This window comes from Acomys minous (genome assembly GCF_964271855.1).
Source record: "Acomys minous genome assembly, chromosome: 5".
In the NCBI taxonomy this organism is placed as follows: domain Eukaryota; kingdom Metazoa; phylum Chordata; class Mammalia; order Rodentia; family Muridae; genus Acomys; species Acomys minous.
The window spans coordinates 24,169,064-24,190,417 of record NC_140494.1 but is presented as its reverse complement, the minus strand read 5'-3'; the positions used below and the strand labels follow the sequence as shown (position 1 = coordinate 24,190,417).

General features: G+C 39.3%; 1 protein-coding gene across 1 annotated transcript in view; it reads right to left on the bottom strand.

The window, feature by feature from the left end:
* Positions 1-21,354, bottom strand: part of MYO3A (myosin IIIA) — a gene marked incomplete at both ends in the record, with an annotated part of 161,408 nt that overhangs the window by 85,443 nt on the left and 54,611 nt on the right. The window contains 5 exons of the mRNA XM_084781810.1: positions 3,046-3,248; positions 7,307-7,390; positions 7,483-7,587; positions 8,792-8,908; positions 11,701-11,800. Of these exons, the coding sequence (XP_084637936.1) occupies positions 3,046-3,248; positions 7,307-7,390; positions 7,483-7,587; positions 8,792-8,908; positions 11,701-11,800 (609 nt within the window). The remainder of the gene's footprint in view (positions 1-3,045; positions 3,249-7,306; positions 7,391-7,482; positions 7,588-8,791; positions 8,909-11,700; positions 11,801-21,354) is intronic.

Here is a 21,354-nt window from a genome sequence, read left to right as displayed (position 1 = left end):
TTAACGTATATCTTTTAAATCAGCTTACATAATGTCAGGTTTTAATATGGCTTTTTCATACACAGTTCACTTGGGTTTAGCCTCCCCTCAATAATCTTCCCCACTGCCTATCCTATCCCCATGGAAACCTTTCCATCTCCAGCAATCCTTTCCTCTATTTCTGTAACATCTATCATAATCAGCTATCTTTTATGCCTTACTGTGGTTTCTCACCCCCCTCCCCCAACACATACACAAATGGCCCCTGTCTAACTTCCTGGCTTCTACAGGTAATTCAACTTAAAATCAGAAACTTAAAAATTCTTAGCTAGGATTGATACATATGAAAGAAGATATAAGGTTTGTCTCTTGGGGTATGGGTTACCTCACTCAGTATATTTCCCATTTTCTGCCATTTACCTTTCCAATACTTTTCTTAACAGCTGAATAAAATTCAGTTGTACATGTCCAAAGGTACTGAGGAGGCTATAGACCCGACTGGAAGAGGTAGCTACTACGGTTGTGTTGTTAAGTGGATATGGTGTCAAATTGCCCTATAAACATTTGTTTATCCCTGTAGACCACTCTTACTCCTGATAAGCTTCTATTTGCAGTAAGTGATGCTCAGCACAGAGTCTCACAACTGGCAAATGTTCTTACAGCAAGTGACTGTTCAATGCTCAAGCCTAAATGAGCTACGTATACTCCCCATGCTCGGGCACCATATGCAAGTTGAGACACCGAGAATGTAAGAGAGGGGAAAGGAAAGGAGTATCTAAAATGTCTGTCTTCTGGACATGACCTGACTGCTGCCTCCGTGGCTACCTGCACAGGACCTGTCCATCAACACTCCATCATGGCTGGGAGAGATGCTCCTAAGGCTATAAACACTAAAAGGATGCAGGGAAATGCAGTCATACTCCTCAGTGGTGTAGACACTGGTACATGGCCCCCACTTAAGCAAATGACTCCCATCCATGCTTAGGCATGCCACCATAAACACAGTGTTACCACACATACACTCATAAGATATGAGAATGGGAAGGGTATTGGGAAGAAGAAAGAATTTGGGGAGAGGGAAAAGAGATAACAGAGGATAATGGGAGGCTTTGATCAAAGTAGACATGTGTATAAAATTGTAATCAAATCCTTACAAGAGTAAAAATGAAAATAGGATCATAAAAATATACATAAATGAAAAAAGCCATTTTATATAAACTACAAAGTAATTGGTGTCTAATTTTACCTGAGTTGTAGTTCAACCCAAAGGCTAATTAGAGCCTTAGGTACTTTCCTCTATAAGTAATATAGTAAAACTAAAATAGTTTCTTAGATCATTTAGGAGAGAAAAGGCTTATTTAATATTGTTAAATATTATCCTAATTGTGCTGTTTTTCTTTAACATATCTTACAGTATTTGAATAATCATTAAGGGATTATTTTTATGGGTACAAACCCAGGGCTTCAGTGTGTTATTCCAAAAGTTAGTAGTCTCACGCTATTCAGTATGAATGATGTTCTGACCCATCATTCTACACAATATGCTGGAAACATGTGCCCTGACATCATGTAACATGGTGGCTTCATTGAAATACCCACAGGTTACCCTTGCATTGTTTGAATTCACTCAATTGAAGAAGAGGCTAAAAATGCTATGAGTTCAGAGTAAAGACTTCCAAGATGTGCTTGTATCTATGCATGCACACCACCATAGCTTCCTCCATGTGCGGGTGTCTACAGGATCCTGGGCCGTGGGCACACACCAATAATGCTATCTGCCATTCATTAAATATCTTCAATTCATGGGATGCTGTTTCTAATCTTTGCAACCACCATAGCCATTACAAATTTTATTGGTGTTCAGGCTCACCCAACCTTTCAACATTGTGACACAACTGCGTCATCTACAAACCTCGTGTCACGCAACCACGTTACAAAACAGAAACTCGAAAACATCTCACAAGGTGTTAAGTATATTCACAATTCTGTGATGGACTTCACTGACAGAAGTCTTACTATGCGTGGTTCCCTATGCTAAATCCTCTACTACAGGAATTATCTTAACGGAGAGGGATGCAATAGAGATGAAAACATGGGGAGCAGAGGTTAAGTAAACTGCTTTCAATCACACACACACACACACACACACACACACACACACACACACAGTAAGCTACAGACTTGAGATCCTATGAGGGTCTTGGATGGCATACTCTGGGTAGACTAACCATTTAAAACCACACCTATCAGGCCTGGCTGTAGCTCAGTGGTACAGAACTCGCCTAACATGCACATGGCCTTGCATTTGATCCTTAGCACCAACAAGAGCTTTTGTTCCTGTAAAATTGACTAACACGGTACTGTAATGAAAGAGCACAATTAACATGAAACCAACATGGGAGATTCTAAATTTACACTCTCTTAAAAAAAAACAATAAAAGCAGTAGGGTACCACCCAAGAGTGACTATGATTCCCTTGTATGAACAGCAAGGGCATTTGGGGTCATTAAACAATGAAGACATTTTGTCATTTAGTTACAAACTGCTAAAAGAAACTCATTAAATCTAATATCAAAACAAACATGAGTGGTTTGATGACTTCAAATCAACTAGTAATAAAAAAATAGCCATACAGCAGAACATGCCTAAATATTTTATAAGGTCTATTGTGTATAAACACAAAAAGAAGAAAATGAAAAAAAACTTTGTTTATTTAGAAAAGGAGAAATAGTTATATTTAAAAGAGAAACATAGTATACTCTTTTTTATCCAAATTCCTCATTGATTTTTGCCTGGAGAAATAAGGCTTTTCTACTTGCTCTTTTCTAGTTTGTTGGTACTTCCTCGGTGGTAGTATAATTATTATGTTGTTTATCAATCCTTCTATCAGATGCTAATATATGTGAGAATAAAGCACTGGGGAGGGGTCTCTTTTCTTCCAGTAGTAAGTGACTTACACACAGTAGGTTATCAATAAGCTGAGGAGTTAGAAAGAGCTTCTAGCTACATAAGCATTGTTCTTGCATACATTACTCTGAAGCTAAGGTACATCTGATATGCACTTACATGGCTTGGTGAATGACGCGGGATTTTTCCAGAAGGTATTCAGAAATCTGTGCCCCCACTACAGCTCCAGAAGAGGTAAATTTCATTTCTAAGTATTTTCCAAATCTGCTGGAATTGTCATTTATAATAGTGCAAGCATTGCCAAAGGCTTCAACCAAATTGTTCACTTGTAAAATCTTCTCTTGCAAGCTTCTGTTATTAGCCTAGGTAGAGATGTGAAGACATACAAAGCAGTATAAAACCAATCAATCCCTAATAAAATGTTTCTCTTTTGATAAGTAGTTTATATGCAAGCGAAAATATAGGGGACTGTATTTTTGATCCACTGCTAGATGCTACAGTGGGGTCCCTCCTATAATGCTTTCACTCACTTTCTCAGGAACAGGGAAGGGACATTTTCTGTTTCCTTATTTACACATAGTTCTGTGTATGACATAACTTGAAAACACATCTAGAGGCAGTGTGGACCTTCTAACTTTAGACCTAGATTGGCCTGGGGCTACATCTAAATCTTTCCCAAAGCCAAATTGAATTCCCTTGCATCTATAGAAGCTTCTAAGCATAAAAATAAGAGAATAAAGACATAGTGTAAATTCATAAGTGGAGGGAACGAGTCACAAACAGTCAGAGCAGCTCATCAGAGTGGATGAAAAGAATGGAATCTCTAGCCAGAGCAAAGCCTGCCTGGCTGCCCACCTACTCACCTCACCCTGCCTATTAGAAAAGCATGTTTACAACCTGTACTATGACCCTTTAATACAGCTCTGCGAGTTGTGGTGACCTGAACCATAAGATTATTTTTCTTGGTACTTCATAACTGTAATTTTGCTATTGTTATGAATTGTAATATAAACATCTGATGTTTGTATTACAGGATATAAATGATATGCAGCCCCCAAAGGGGTCGTGACCCATGGTTGAGAACCACTGCCTTCGGGGGTTGGGGTACAAGTCTCTTGCATCTTGGTGGAAATTACCTTCAGGAGATTTTCATCAGTGTCCAGCCTAGAACCTTGCTGAGACCAGAGTTAAGTAAGGGTGTAGAAGTTTTCAAGCTGAGGAAGAATATTACCACTCAGATCATGAGTGATGGCTGGATGTGAACGGATGAAAGGGGCTATCACAGCGAGGCTGACAGCTGCATGAGATTTTCAAGTACAAAGAAGTAATAATGGGCAAGAAGAGAGAAGAGGATCCTGGGACAGAACTGGCTCTGTCCAACATTTCTTGAGCTGCGTTTATTATGACAAGACAAGAGAGTATCTTCATCTACCCACATTAAATAGCCTGGACCTGCTAAGTGAGGACCAGAGGAAAATTCCGTCCACCAGACAACTTATTTCTCATCTGTTAAATCTTTATCAAGGACAAAAGTAAAAATCAAGACCAGACCAGACAAGGGCATAATTGACTTTTGTACACACACACACACACACACACACACACACACACACACACACACACACCATCTGATCTCATGTTACGATCTAGAACAAGGTAGAGATTAGATTAAACAATTTGCTCACCTCTACAGAGCAGCATCCACGCATATCTGATGCATTATTGAAAACCTCTATCAGCTTAGAAATCAAGACAACTAGCAAGGCCCTTGAGACGGCACTAGTGTCAACGACCTGCCATGCTTATACAGTAGTAGGCCAAGTTCCACTAATCCTCTCTCCAATTTAGATTTCATTCCAAGGTCCTTCAGACCCTAAATGTTCTTTTTTTTTTTTTTTTTTTTTTTTTTCTGCAGCAGCGGGAAGCCAATGGGCATGGAGACAGGAAGGGACTGACATGAGAGCCTCGTGACAGCACAACACTGAGGGGTCAGAGGTCAGAAGAAAAAATACTTATTTTCTATACTAACACATGTGGCAGGATACACCTGAAGCAAGTTCACTGAATTTAACAGAAACACAGAATCCTTTCTATGTATAATTTTGAGCCTGAGTTGGGCTCAGGTGAGCAGCTGTTTTTGGCTCTGTATCTTCAGTCGACTGCAGTCGGCTGTTAGCTATGTATCAGACAACCAGTTCTTAGTTTTCTCAGATTACTGGGCATAGAATCCAGGCTTGACCTATGGCAGGGAAGTACTTTACCACTGAAGGGCAGTCATAGCCCAGAGCCTATCTACTTTCTGAGCCTATTAATAAAGTCACTATGAGCACCTGTATATACATGGGCTTTTTCTTCCCTGATAGGTAGCAGTAGGATTTCTGAGTTGCATGGCAAACAGAATTTGACCACTGGTAAGCTGCTTTCCAAAGGCACTGCGATGTCTTACTACTGCTGCTACCACTAATTTGCATCATCACTAATAACAGATGAGAGTCCCAGCTGCTCCAGGTCCTTGCCAACACTTCATCTTCTCAGATTCCTAAGAACAATTTTAGCCACTTTAATAGGCATTTGAAGGTATCTAATTAAAGCCCTAATTTGCATTTCCCAGGTGATGAGTGATACTGAATTCTTCATCAGCTGCCATCTATACAGCAGTTTTGGAGGTGGCCCTTCAGCTATTTTCCATTTCTTGTCATTTAACTTCTTAATATTGAGTTTAAGGCATGTTCATATTTATATATCTGTATTAGTTATATAATTTGTTAACATTTTCTCTTGGATAAGGCTTATGTTGGTGCTTGTTTTAATTTTTAACAAAACCACCATAGAATAGAAATTATATTTTAGTAGAATCAAAGTCTTTGTTCCATGAATTGTGCATTTTGTGTTGTGTCTACGATGTCTTTCATCGATGTAATATCACAATAAACTCCCCTGCTTTGTTTTATAGTTTGTGGTTTTCCATTTATACCTAGTATCTAACTTGAGTTAACTCTCTATGACATGTGAGGGCTAGACTGAGGTTCCCTTGCTTGCAGCAGCACGCAAAATTCTTCAACGCTATCTTTTGAAAAGTAATTGTATTAAATGAGTAACCGTCTTTGACAAAAATGAGTATGTGTAGACTTTTATCTGTTCTGTGAGTCTGACACCGTTCCTTAAGGCTGCTCTTCACTGCTGCGATGTCATAAGTCATGAAGAAGAGCACACAGTACTACAACCCGTTCTTTAAAGAAGTTGTTTGTCTGGTACAGTTCCTTCGCCTTTTCATACATTCAAAATTACTTCTGAAGAAGTGGAAGAAAGGCACGGGGCACTGGCAGGACACCAGTGATTTGATAGGGAAATGGAAAAAGAGGGCCTTTTTAGAGAGGGGGGGGAGAGGTAAGTGCAGAAGGAGGGAGGTGGGTAAAATAATAGTATGGATGCCTGAAAAAGCCATACGAAACCAAACTGTTAACTATGTTCTTTAAAAAAAATCTATAAGACCCCATATTATCCGAATTCAGTTTTAATGAGCTTTTCTGGGATGGTGGTGTTCCTTTCAACACCCAAGACCACCTAACAAGAACTCCAATACCAGACATGAGCAGCTACTTTTTGAGTTTTTGTCAAGGGCTGCCCAAGAGACTCCCAAAGCATACAGACCCTTTGTCTCCCCCCAAGAGGTGGAAGATCTCTCTCTATTGCTGAAGATATCATGTTCTTGAGAAACAGTGCCCTGAGACCTCTGAACTGAAACTGACTTAAACACCCCTTGCCTGGCCACTAGCTTCCATGGTACCAGAAGGCACCATGCAGACTTCCAAAGGAAGGGAGCAACCAGCAGCCCCATCAGCAAACAGCACAGCGTGATGACTCTAAGGGTGCAGTAGTGGCATGTAGACCTTTGGGGTAACCAACACATTCTAATTTGACTTAAGACCCACTCAAGAGAAGAGAAACCCTGCCGGTTACTGGAAATCTACTTAACTACTCAGTACTAATGAGGACGTTATTATTGTAGGAAAATCTACAGGCACTAAGTTAGCAAACCAGTACAATCCCTAGCAATAATATAAAAACTCTTGTCCTTATATCCATAGATAAGTGTGGTCCTCACACCTCACCAAGGAAACTTCCTTTTGCACCAGACATAGACCATTACAGAAAACCACAACCAACCAAAACACAGAGCTTGGGAGCCCAGTCCCAATGGATACATCTACAAAACAGTCCCACACCTAAGGCTGAGGGAACATGCTCTTAACCACTGAACTCTCTCCCACCCCCTGTTTGATATATTTTAAAACTCAAATGATAACAGCTGTGTTTCAACATTTCCATGTATTATCAACTATGGGAGTTGGTGAGTACTAAAATATTCCATATTTTAATTACACAAATGCTTCTGTTAGGAAAGGAAAAATGATTTTACCTTTCCAAGCACAGTGAGGTGTTGAACCAGAAGATGAGCACTCTGTGTCTTCCCGGCACCACTTTCTCCAGAAATGACGATGCACTGCACAGGAGGAAAGAAAAGCCATGAGGGGACTGCATCCCTGGGGAACCCAGTGGCTCCTAGCAAAGAGAGGGATGTGGAAGCCTGCTTACCTGGTCTGAGTTATACGTGACCATAGACTGGTATCCCAAATCAGCCATCGCAAAAATGTGAGGTGGGTTGGCAGTTCTCTTTGCTCCAATATACAATTTAGAAAGCTGAAATCAAAGTGGATAAATCTTTCATAGAGCTTTTTTTGTCTTGTTTATGTTTTTATAGCTTATTTACACATAGAGTTCTAATTTTGGGAGCCAAAGATAAATGAAACATATCCAAGCAAAACATTATCTACATATGGCTCCTCATACATCACATATATGTATACACATGAACACATATGTGTGTGTGCACAAAGCAGACACAACTATATATATATATATATATATATATATATATATATATATATATATCTTATATATATAGCCTAGATATAGGATATAACATGAAATGATAGAGTGACAGAGTCGTGGCATTTAAATAATTCCACATGTTATTTCCAAAGTAGATCATGAGGCTTCAAATGTGATTATTTGTTTACATGAAAAAAATAAAGCCTTACAATTAATAGGATCAGAAGTCATTTTGTTGACTACTTCTTGGATACAACAATTTCTGACATGTGACACTTTTTGTTTCCTATCTCTTAATTTAATCTACATCATCTCACTTGATTTGTATGAACTTGTAAATTAATTAGCAGAATTTTGCTAATCCCAACCTTTTTTTTTTTCATAGCCCAGGCCAACTCTGGTAAACATATTATTATTTTAGATTGGCATTTAAATGAGATATTAGGCACAATATTAAATAATGTTTTAGAATGAACAGATAGCCAAAAGACAATAGGTCTAATTAAAAGTGAAAAACAGTCCTGCTTAATTCTATATTTAAAACTTTGGTGGCTGAGTAATTGATAATTAAATACTTTTACTCATAAACATACATTGTATGATATAATGAACCAATTAACACATTAAAAGAAATTTAAAATATCACAGTGACAGATTTTGCAGCCATTATGAATCCTATATATAAATGGTGTGGCTATATTTTGCCTCTCCAATACTCAGTTCAGAGGCAGACATTAAGTATCCTTATTTTTAGACATCATTTAGAAATTGGCTGTTACTAGTAAAAATGCTTGTAATTCACAATCTCACATGTATTTCTGGGAAAAAAAAGACCATAACCAGTACCTACATTGATTTCATATATTTTTCCTACATCTATGTCTAAGTTCTAATGATGAAACTGTCACAGTTTTCTCCAAGTGACAGAAAATATTTTTGCTGGCATCCTTTTAGATTAAGAATCTGACTACTAGAGTTATTTGTACAGAGGGACTGCAAGCCGCACACATACCTTTGTGGAATAAAGGCCCAGATTCTGGAACGGGTTAAGTGCAATGAGTATGTCTCCCACATAGATATAGATCTGGTCCCTGGAATAACACTTCTCAAGGTGTTCAGACACTGTGTTCTGCAGCAAAATCAAGACAGTTTCCCTCTTAAAAATCATTCACGGTCAAGTATGACCGTGCACAGACCAGCAGTCCTAGCATGTTGGATGGTGAGACAAGAGGAGCCTACATTTTGAAAAGGCAAATGGAAAGAGTCATGGAGAAGGAGAAGAAACAGAGTTATTTGTGTCCAGTTAACTACACTTTAAAAACTGAATAGCAATTAAGGATACTAATGGTAGACAAAGGCCATCATGTTCGTAAATCACTTAGCTTGACAGGTCGTCTCCTTGGTTTTGAACCATGAAGATGAATACCGCTTTAAACACCATTTATTTATTTATTTATTTATTTATTTATTTATTTATTTATTTATAGATAAGAGGTCTCACTATGCAACCCTGGCTGGCCTAGAATTCACTATGCAGAAAGACCAGCCGGAGACTCACAGAGGTCCTCCAGCCCCTGCCTCTGGAATGGTGGAATTAAGTCTTAAGTGCACTTTACAGAGGGTCTACATGTTGTCCATTATATATTGCATATTATGTCTACATACACCATGTTAAGTTTCATAGCATCCAGCCTTCAAGGAAATAGGTGTAGTAGATGAATAAAGAGGAAGCTAGAGAGGAAAGGGAAGAGTGTGCAGGATTTTATTCTAATTCAAGGTGATTTAACAGTGCTGTGTCTTCTGCTTTGACACACGGGGATGTGAATCAACAAATTCAGAAAGTAAAATTTCCAGTTGATCATGTGACTATAGTTTACAAGCCCGGGCCTTCACAGTAATGGGAGATTTGACAGGAAAAAGAAATTCAGAAAGGCAAGAGCAATCTCTGCCTCGCAGATGCTATTTGATTTCAGGGTCTGTGATCATCCTGAATGGTTATTTTGAGAAAGTTGTTTATATACCCTGAACTTATTGAATGATCATGGTAGTCAGTTTTCCACAAATACTGGAGTGGTGGACTGTTGATCCACTTGAGAAGTGGATTGTCCTGTAGGCTTGGGATGGTATTTGCTCCCTGGCTTCTTTTGGTCCTGCATGGGGCTGTACACCACAGTGGGAACATGTGTCACACATCATACAGAGGAAGTTGGGGCCAGGGACTTACACTCCCCTTCAAGGGCGTGCCTCCGATTTGCTAAGACTTCCCACCAGCCTCTATCTCTTAGTGCTTCCAGTGTCTCGCAATAGTGGCCCAGGCTGGTGACCAAGCATCTAACACTGGACCCCAATGGGACAGTCTAGATGCAAAGCACAGAAGATTGCTTCTGTTCAGAATGTCTCTGGGTTTGTTGAATTCCTGAGTAAGATGCCGAGGCACTCTCAGAAGCACTGAAAGCTATAGCGCTGTTGAGCAGACAGGACAGAGGTCTGAGCCTTCATTCCACGGGGCCATTTATTTCTTTAATGACTAGATTTGTCTAGAATACAGAGGGAGGAAAAGACAAGCTGAGCCTGGGGTCTACCACCTTGGATCTGTAGTGTCACAAGGGATGTTGAAATGTTTCTGAGGCAAGAGTGATGGGGGACTTTCTAGCATAATGACATGGCCTCAGGCCATGAGCATGAACTTTGTGATTTTTAAGGAGAACCACCGGTTGTTCTGGCATCTCAGAGGCTTCTGTGTCCTGCTACTGAGAACAGCAGAGGAAGGAGAAAGGGGCCACATGTGAGGTAGAAGAGAGACTGCCTCATGGGTAAATCATACTTTTGAGACAAATGACTGAGAAGAAACATTTGTGACATAACTCATGTTTGGGAGACCTCACTTCTTTGTCATTTGAGTATTAAAAAAAAATGACAGCAGGCAAGAAAGATATGGAAATCTGCTATTGTAAAGATAGGCGAGGTAAGAAGAGACAAATTGTGAACTGAAGTGATCACAGTAATCCTATTTTTGGTTTAGTTGACTCCATTTTGTGCCCTTCATCCAGTCTCCCCACCCTGAGCCCAGCTAACCACGTCCTACAGAGCAAGCCATCTAGTCTAGCAGTCCCTGCAGACTCAGAGGGTTCATTGTTTTCATCAACTGAAGCTTTGGAAACCTCTGTTAACAGCAGCTTTTGAGCATCCCCTCCACTCTGCCCTCACCACCCATGCTATGACGTAATTTTGGTCTGGGGTTGAGAGCCTTTTTGACACAAGCCTGCTCTTGACTACAAACAATTAAAAGACTCTTAATATGACCTTCCTTGAATGTCATTCTTTTGTATTTCCAGTGGGTAGGATGTGAGCCAGACATGGTGGCTCATGCCTATAGTTTCAGCACATGGGGGGGGGGGAGCGGAGACAGGAGGATGGATGCAAGTTTAAGGGCAGCCTGAGCTATATAATGAATTCCAAGCCAGCTGGTGGGGGCAGCTACACAGGGAGGAACTTCCTCAAAAAAGCCAGAAAGAGACACAAGCACAGAGGCACATGCATGCATGCATGCACACATTCACAGAAAAGAGAGAGAGAAATAACGTGTACGACATTACAGATAGTCTTTAAATAGCCCCTTGTACATAACAGTTCTTTAAATAAAAAAGAAAATAGATGGAATGAGAGATGGCTCAGAAGTTTAGAGCACTTGCTGCTCTTTCAGCAGACCCAGGTTCCATTCCCAGCACCCACATGATAACTCACAACCATCTGTAAATCCAGTTTAGGGGATCTGATACCGTCTTCTGTCCTCTTTGGGCACCAGGCATGCACACGGTGCACAAACATACACTAAGCAAAACACTCATACATATAAAACACAATAAACAGTTCTAAATTTTATTTAAAAAATGTTTAAATTTAATTAAATGCAGTTCTTACCTCATCCAAAACATCTAGAGTTGCTAAATCATCTACGTCCTTCAGGCTGGCAATGAGAGCTCTATTTAAGTTACCTTTCTTGGTATGAATTCGTTCATGCCTGTGAAGAAAAGCCAGTTCTGACTTAGGAGCTCGTTGATCATGTGTGAGGAAGTTTTGGGTACACACAGGGCTGCACAGCTCTTCTGTGCTGTTTATAGACCGAGTGAGAGCATGTTAGAGAATCCTATCACATCCTTGGTCTTTAGTTTTCTTCTCTGCATTAGGAATAGATGACGTCCTGAACTTAGCGCGCCTTACAAGTGATCGAGGGTCATCAGCTCTATCACGAACCCTCCTCGACATTTCTGTATGTGATTTGAAACTGTTACAGAGCAATAAGTTTGGAATGCCTCAATTCACTTGGTGTCTGATTTTGTAGGTGAGGAAAGTGTTTATTCATAGGTGCATTAGTAATTTTATAGTACAAGTTTATACATCCTCTAGATGTGATAAATGGTATACATTAACGATGAAACACAACCCAAACTTTATTACTCAGAAGTCACAGGATTTCTAATTACTTCCTGGATTTGCCTGAGTAACCCTGACCTATAAAGAGGCATTTTCAAATTTTAACTGGAATACACACTATAAAATTTTGAAATATTAAATGAGTACATTAAAAAAACCTGATTTCACCTTTGGCCTCAAATCTTGCACCCCCTAACCAAGAAGCTATCTGAAACTGTCATCTGCTAGCAAAGGAAAAATTAATTTTCTCTAATGGAGTCTCACTGGGTATACTAACCATACTTAATGTTAGGCCTTCTGCCAAGCAATAGATGGCCAACACAAAACAAACTCAGTGGTATTTTTATAGATCCAGAAGGGTCTATGCATGCTGCTAAGGGAGGGAAGCAATCGATATTCCTATCCATATGTGATGACCATAACCCACAACAATGGCCAGCATGTCAAGATATCCCGCAGGGTACAATAGTGGCACTTATAGCTCTGTGGTAACCAACAGTTATCTAATTCTGTGTACGGCCTGAGCAAAAGGAGAGAAATTGTGTAGGATATTTTCTGTCTCCTCTAGAAGGGTTTATGCAATTTTTTTCCACATTTGCTATATCAAGCAGACATCCTCTTTTATATCCCCCTATATCTGAAGAGATTAATTTGTTTTGCAATGTTCTTTTTTAAAAATGGAAAAAGAAATCCAATTATCCATTTAACCGAGGACAGACAGTCTCTAGATTTTTCTTCTATTATTATGAGTCCACTTAGCACAAATACTCTTGCTGGAGAATGGTGAAGAGCAGAGAGGTTGATCGATACTTAGCTGACAGAGAGCCCAGTCAGCCTCTCTGCGACGTTATCCTCTGTGATGATGCTTTTGGTTCTGGCAGTCAAAAACTTAAACACAATGTAGTTACTATGCTGCTTAGTAAAGTAACCCCAGATGTTGCCTCATTGTCTATAGTAAAACTTGAAACTTTCCTGGCATGGGGCTCATGCCCTTCACAGTACCATAGCACTTTTAGTACCACTGCCCATCTCTGGGCAGAGCATCCTCCAACAGGCCAAGTATCTTAAAGGCTCTGTACTGCATCCTCTCTGTCTTCCTGGCCTAGACTTGTTTCCCTTTCCTATGTGGGGAAAATCCACTTATCCCTTCACAGGTAAGCCCAGAAACACCTCTCCCATGGAGTCATTAGAAAACTTGACAGAATATATTAGTGATATTCTCACAGTTACATGGGTATATGCTCATAATTTCTACCAGAGTGAAAACCCAGTTTTTTTTTCACATTCCTATGTTGGATACAAAGATGTAGAACATAATGCTGGCCTGAATTGTCATCATTGCCTTTACCATGACAATGCGCCTGCCGAGATAAATGGAATGGTCTTATGTTTTGGTAGACAAACGTCCTCTAGATGATAAGGTATAATAATGGGTATTTTAAAAAGTGAATACCTAGCTTTTTTTTTTTACAAGATTATCCAAATGTCTCAATTTTCCTGAAGAGTTATCTCTTCAACTATGACTATTTATAGTGCTGGTCAACTTCATGTCTCTAGCATCAAGTCATTAAATATATGTTTGACTTGGCTACATGCCAATTGCCATATAGCAAAACTACCTGAATGTAAAATAAATTACTACATTCTTTTCAAAATGTACATGAAAAGGAGTCATCTACAGACTTTACAGCATCACTTGCTTTTGAATCTTTTATTATCTATGTTGTTTAAACACAAATCCAAGTGAGTTGTTCAACTCAGTCCATGTTTATTGATACCTTGTTATGTTGAAGGCATTGAGCTAAGTGTTGTTATACTCAAAGTTCAATTGTATGATCTATGAAAACACAAATATTGAAGAACCACATGAGGCATATAGCAAGTGTCAAAACAGAACCAATATATAAAGTGTTATGGAAATGACAAGGAGAGGATGATTAATTCCTCTCTGGCAAACTGAGTAGGGTGCTAAGATTTCATATCTTGGTTTAAGTATGAATAGGGTTCCAGCAACCCGTGAGAGAGGGCTTGTACATAGTTCTGAAAGAATAGCAGGTGTGGAATGTGTACATCATGTAACAGTGGTGATCTGTTACAGGCTGTGTAAGAGTGAATACCATGGACTCTAGGTCAGGGGAGGGCATGGCTATGACAAATGCAGGTGTCTCATGAGTGTTTAAATCCCAAATATCCAAAAGGAAAGCATGGTCTGTTCTCCAACAATCTGAAACTCCTCGAGTGTTTCCTACTTTGTTGACCATCCATCTAACTGTACACATCAGAAACCTCTCTCGCTCACCCTACATTGATTCATGAAAACTATAGAGAAAAACATTTCAAGGGGAGGAAATGATTGAGTTAAAGGATCCAGAAAAAAAATGGGGTATGATGATACACGGGGGCACAGCAGAGCAGGATAACTAGGTCACCTTACTTTCAAGAGGCGAATGACAGTATAAATAGTTCTGTACATTTAGATTTCCCTTGGAGAGGCTGACAGTGAAGTGTAGAGAGGAATACATCGTGAGGAGAAACAACTTAGAAAATACAAGAGTTTATAATGTCAAAATCACCATGGGTCCAGCAGAGAGGAGAATCCCGATGGAGTGCTGCAGGGAGTTCCACCAATGAACCAAGAGACAAGCTGGGCAGTTAGTCACGGGCAGAAGGAGTGGGACTTCGTACAGGTGAAGAGTCAGGTGGAGATGCATTTGCATGTGTGATGGATAGCTAAAATCTAGGGGTCTGCAAGGCCATGCCTAATAAAGAAAGGGGCAATCAGCAGACCTTGAAAGTATGAAAGATAGATGCTGTTTTGGACAAACGCACTGAAAGTAAGTTAGAAGGCAGACGTGGCGGGGCAGGGTAACCCACACAGAGATTTGTCATCTACTGGAGACAGACTGTGAACATTCCTGTAGGCTCTGTGACTAGGAACCATTGGCCCAGGACAGGAGGGAAGCCAGAGTGGCTGCTTGTATTAGCCAGGGTCCTAGCAGAATGTCAGCCCACTCCAAGCAGATGTGACTGTGGAGCATTTGTGTTTGTTTTTTATTAAGATGCATTGTGTGTGTGTGTGTGTGTGTGTGTGTGTGTGTGTGTGTGTGTGTGTGTTTTAAAGCAATTCAATAGCAGACTTGGATGGAAGGTACTGAGGTTCCCTTAGGAGGGTCAGGCTCACCCACTGTGAACATGGCCTCACACCACATTCTTCATAATCAGTGAACCCACACTAGCAGATCATCACCAAAGCCCATTCTTCACAACAGTTAGCAACAGGTTCTAGTACATTCTATAGACTTTGTCAAAGGTGTAACAGCATGTATCCACAATTTTGATGTCTTTCAGAGTTACTAGCCCTAAATGGTTTTCTGTGTTCTGCCTATTCCTTCCCTCTATGTAGGCAATGACTGTTACTGGTGTTTTTATGTAGTAAAAGTGGAATAGTACAAAATATAACCTTTTCAGTTTGGCTTCATTCAGTTAGTGAATTTAAATATTCTTCATGTCTTTTATGACTTAATAGCTTATTGCTTTGGAGTAAGAAATAATATCCCATTTTCTACCTATCTGTTTATATATGGGACAATAATTATTTTATACACTATTTATCTGCTAATATTTTGTGGATTTTTGTGTCTATGCTCATAAGATGTATTGATTGGTAGTTTTCTTTTCTTGTGTCTTTGTTTTCAGTCTCCGTGCACTAATGCAGCCTTGTGAGGTTAGTTGGGAAGCATTCTCTCTGCTTTTGTCTTCTAAAATAGTATAGAAAATTGATTAAGCCTTTTTCCTTAAACACTTGGTAGAATTAAGTCTGAACTGTATAGATCTGGTGATTTGGATTTTGGAATGTTATCAGTTATTATTTCAACTTCTTTAATGGACACAGATATGCTCGGATTCAAATATTTCCTCTCTGAGCTTTGACAGATTGTGTTATTCAGGGAATTTATGCTTTTTATTCAGGCTGTCAAATTCCCCGCCCCTGGCCCCCATGCATCTCTTCATATGTTCATGTATAATTGAAATCCAGATTCCACACATGAGAGAAAAAACATGGCATTTGTCTTTCTCAGTCTGTCTTATTTTGTTTAACATAATGATTTCCAGATGGATTTGTTTTCCTTCAACTGTCATGACTTTATTTCCTTTATGGCTGAATAAAGCTCTGTTTTTTTTTTTTTTATATCTACCACCTTTTCTTTACCCACTCATCTATGGCGGGCATATAGATTGCTTCTAGTCCATAGGTCTTATGAATGGTATGGTAATGGTCACGGGTAAGCATCTGTGCAGAAAGCATGTGTGGTGTCCTTTGAGCCTGTGCCCAGGAGTGGTATAGCTGGGTCATGTGCACTCTCTACTCCTGTGAGGAACTTCTATGGCATGTTCCATGGTGGCCTCACCATTTATCACACATTCCTACGAGCAGTGTCTAAGAGAGAGGTTTTTTTTTCTCTTAGTTTGCCCTCCTGACATCTGCAGGTCTTTATATTCTCAAAGCTAGCGATTCCAGCCTGGGTGAGAGGGAATCTCAAAGCATTTGTTGAGCATGATTTGAAGGGTTTATCTTCATCCTCCTCGTCTTCCTCCTCCTCTTCTTCTTTTGAAATTGTCTTTTCTATTAATTTGCTCATTCATTGATTAAATGGTTTGGCTTTTGGAGTTTAATTTTTGAATTCTTTAGCATCTGTTAGTTTATTAATCTTGTGTGTTGTGAGCAATTGGCAAAGATTTTCTCAGATTTGGTACATTATCTCTCTCCTCTGCTGGTGTTTTTTTTTTTTTTCTTTTCTATACATAAGTTTTTAATTTCATGTAATCCATTTGCCAACTCTTGGGAAGATTTCCTGTGTTCTTTTTAGAAAACCCGTGAACATGGAGAGAGGAGTGTCTTTCCCCTCCTTGGCTAGGTTTATGCCTGGTATTTTATTTTTATATTTTCAACTATTCTGAATGGGTTTTTATTCCTGATTTGTGTCTTGCCAAGTTCACTATTGAGAAAAGCTACTAAATTTTTGGTGTGCTAATTTTGTGTAGCGGGATTTCTATTTATATGGATCCTTTTAATTCTTTTATTCTTACTTTTGCGTTACTGTTCTAGTTAAGACTTTGAACACCATATTGAAAAGGAATAATAAGAGTGGGCACAGTTGTCATGTCCTTGGATTTAGAAGAAATGCATTTTACTTTGCCAACACTTAGTATCATGTTGGCTCTAGGTTTGTCACACTGTGTTCCTTACTTTCCTATGTTTGTCTGGATTTTTGTCATGAGGTGATGTTGAGCTTTGTCAGAGGCCATTTTCTGCAATTGTTGATGACAGTGTGATTTGCCTTTAATGTCTATGTATGTGTGTATTACACTTGTTGATCCGCATATATTGAAGCAAGCTTACTTTCCCTGGATGAAACCCAGTTCTTCAGATTTCTTTTTCTTGCTGGGAATAGCCAAGGGATCTGCAGCAATGCCTTCCCTTTCATTTCTGATAATTGTAATCTTGTCCTTTTTGTTGTTATTTCCTAGTTATCCTGGAGAGAGACTTAATTTTATTGGTCACTTCAAATTGCCAGCTTTGGCATTTGCACATTTCCTGATTTGATTTCCTGTTTTCAATGCCACTATTTTCTTCGGTACTTTTTAATTGTATTTTTTTTTCCTTTAGCACACTTTAAATCTAGTTGGCCAAAGTAGAAGCTTAGATGATGGGATTTTAGACCGTTTTTCCTATTTTAGGCATTCAGTGCTGTGAACTCTCAATATGCCCACCATCTCTGAGTCTAGCTATAATACTTGCTCTATTTCTTCAAATTTCATTGTCATTGTATGCACATTTCCCTTCTTGTTGGCTGGTATTTTTTATTTGTAAGCAGATATGATGCACTGGGTAACACGAACATCCATAAATTGGCCTTCGTTAGGATGGAGGGAGGTGTGGGAGTCAGGGAAGTGTGCAGCAGTTCTTTGTGCTAATCCAGTCTGCCCCTGAGAATGAATCAGGGCATCTGCACCGGAAACCTAGCAACTGCTTATGTGTCTCCAATGTCTCACCTCTCCACCCAATTCGGGGTGGATTATTTCGCTTTCTCCAGCTTGGTTAAGGTTGAAGAACCCAACTCTAGGTGGCCCGTGTTTTACTTTGGTAAAACACATCCTCTTGAACTTGTTTTTCTCTCCCTATAATGTTTTCCAGTATTTACTCTGAGAAGCCATCTGATTTCCTAGAAGTGAACCGCAAGTGTGGAAGATCCTTGGGACTGTGACTTTTGTTGTTTTTAACTTTTCAACTCACCCAGTGTGGCTTCCGAAATTCATCAAACAGTATGTGCTTACTGTAGCTTCTCCTAGAAAAGCCATCTACTCATGGGTTTGTACTCAATAAGAAGAAATTCTCATCTGCCTGCTCATCAGTTCAAGTCTCCAGGCAGCAGTTCACCTTGTAATTTTCTGTGATAGACCCAAGAATGGTTGATTATTTCATCTGTTCACCTTCTTGCCAGCTGCTAGGTTGAGTGATGACCTCTGAGTTCTTTTACATATGTGACTGGAGTGAGCCTTTAAAGAAGTTGTGTTTGTGAATATATTGGGGACAGTGACCAGAGAAATAACAGAGAGAGTTACTCCATGCTTATAAATTTAAGGGGAATGGAATATGGTTGAGTTGTAAGACATCTTCTTCCTTACCAGTATGTCTGAATGACTGTAAGCATTGGGGATGGTCTTTGGAAACACAAGTCAAAAATGCCACCCTGGTCAGGAGTCATAGATATCACTCAAAGAAAAGTTGCTATATCTGACACTGCCTACTCCATTGTCCCTCCTGCCTGCTATCATTTTATTATTGCTTTATTTTTGAGATTATAATTATATCATTCTCCTCTCCCCTCCACCAAGGCCTCTTATATATTCCTCCTTTCTCTCTTTCAAGTTTATCTCTTTTCTATCTTAACAGCCTCCCTACTCACTACTCTGTAGCCCATGGCCTCCATGCTGGCAATGTCTTTGACACCCAGAGCACTCTTGCATCAGTGCCTCTGCTGTGACTTTTTTCTTCCTAGATAGAGCCACAGGATCATATGCCACCCAAGGATAAGTCCAGCTGACCACTTTTAACACCAAATCACACTTCCCATGGGCAGAACTCTCAATTCTCTCTGTCATTTGTTGTTTTACTGTGTATAACTATCTGGTATGCTATGTCTCTTTCTCATGTGTTATATACATTTTCTGAGTCTTCCCAGGCATGTTAGTTCTGCCAGGAGAAGATTGTTTTATTATAATTTGCTGATGGATTCTTGTAAATGGCAAGTACTTAAAATATATTTCTTGGGCAACAGGTGAATATTTTACTTTTAGTAAATGTTCATTGCTGTACTACTGAAGACAACTCACTTTTTAGAAATTCTTTTTTCTTAACAATTAAAATGCTCCAAGAGAATGTAAATGTATATTTCAGGATGGTTTTATACTTTTAATATGTTTTTCTGGTCTTCATTTCATAGAACTGGTTGAGACATTCTTGATACTTTATTAAATTGAAGAAATTGCTTTCTTCAAGGCTCAGATGGAAGCAAAGCCAAACTCCTTCTGTAAGACTTCTGTCCTCTTGGGAAAAGTACAGCTTGTGAACCAGAGCATATTTCCTATTTACTCTGTAATACTAGAGAGACATAGCTTCAGACTATAAATAATTTCTTTGTGTTGTCAAAGGTCACCAATACCCGCAGGGGTAGTTATTATAGCTTTGTGTGTATTTCAGTTTTATACACTGAACAAGAAAAGAAATAACTTCTGTTTCCTTGAAGTTAAAATTTCATCTTTACTATTTAGCTGTATGATTTTAAAGTAGCAGCTTTGTTTGCTTTACTTTGGTTAAAAATACTTGTGTAAATAGCAGTGTCTATCACCTAAGGTGATCCGGGAGCCACTGGGCTAGAAGAGCAATCTCTGTCAAACAGAAATCTCATCAATGCTTCTGTGTTGGTTTTCTTAACCATCTTTACATTTCAGTAACTGTTAGGACCAATGGGGATTCAGACTCTCCCTGTTGTGCCCTGGGAAATGAGGGTTTATTTCTCTGCTTCTTAGCTCCTTTGACTTAAGTGTGTGAATTGATGGTGGGAAAGAAGGCAACCCCAGCCCAGGCAGACCCCCAGACCAACCTGTCTACTACAATAATTGATGCTACAATTGCCCAGTCTCTACTGAAGCTTTAACTGCCCTCTTCATTCATAGGGACTGATACTTCCTTAAACATGTTCTTCCATCTGGTATGAAGAGATAAGTATATGTACATCAAACCTGTAGCTGGACCAGAAGGGAGGTGAGGTTTGAAAGCTCCATAGAACTTCCAGTACTATATTGAGGAGATATGGAGAGAGTGGGCAGCCTTGCCTTGTTCCCGATATTAGAGGAATTTCCTTGAGTATCTCACCGTTTAATTTGGTTTTGGCTATTGGCTTGCTGTATATAGCCTTTATTATGTTGAGGAAAGTGCCTTGTATCCCTGATCTCTCCAAAACTTTGAACATGAGTGGGTGTTGGATTTTATCAAATGCTTTCTCTGCATCTAAGAAGATGATTATGTGGTTTTTTTTTTCAGTTTGTTTATATGGTGGATTACATTGATGGATTTCCATATATTAAACCATCCCTGCATGCCTGGAATGAAGCCTACCTGGTTATGGTGAATGATATCTTTGATGTGTTCTTGTATTCATTTTGTGAGTATTTTATTGAGTATTTTTGCATCAATGTTCATAAGAGAAATTGGTCTGAAATTCTCTTTCTTTGTTGGGTCTTTGTGAGGTTTAGGTATCAATATGACTATGGCCTCATAGAATGAATCTGGTAATGTTCCATCAATTTCTATCTTTTGGAGTAGCTTGAAGAGTATCAGTATTAGCACATCCTTGAAGGTCTGGTAGAATTCTGCACTGAAACCATCTGGCCCTGGGCTTTTTTTGGTTGGGAGACTATCAATGATTGCTTCTATTTCTATAGGGGAAATGGGATTATTTAGCTTGTTTATCTGTTCTTCACTCAATTTTGGCAAGTGGAATTGATCAAGAAAATCATCCATTTCCCTTATACTCATTTATATCTGGACACTAGCCCAAAGGACATGTCCCATGAAAC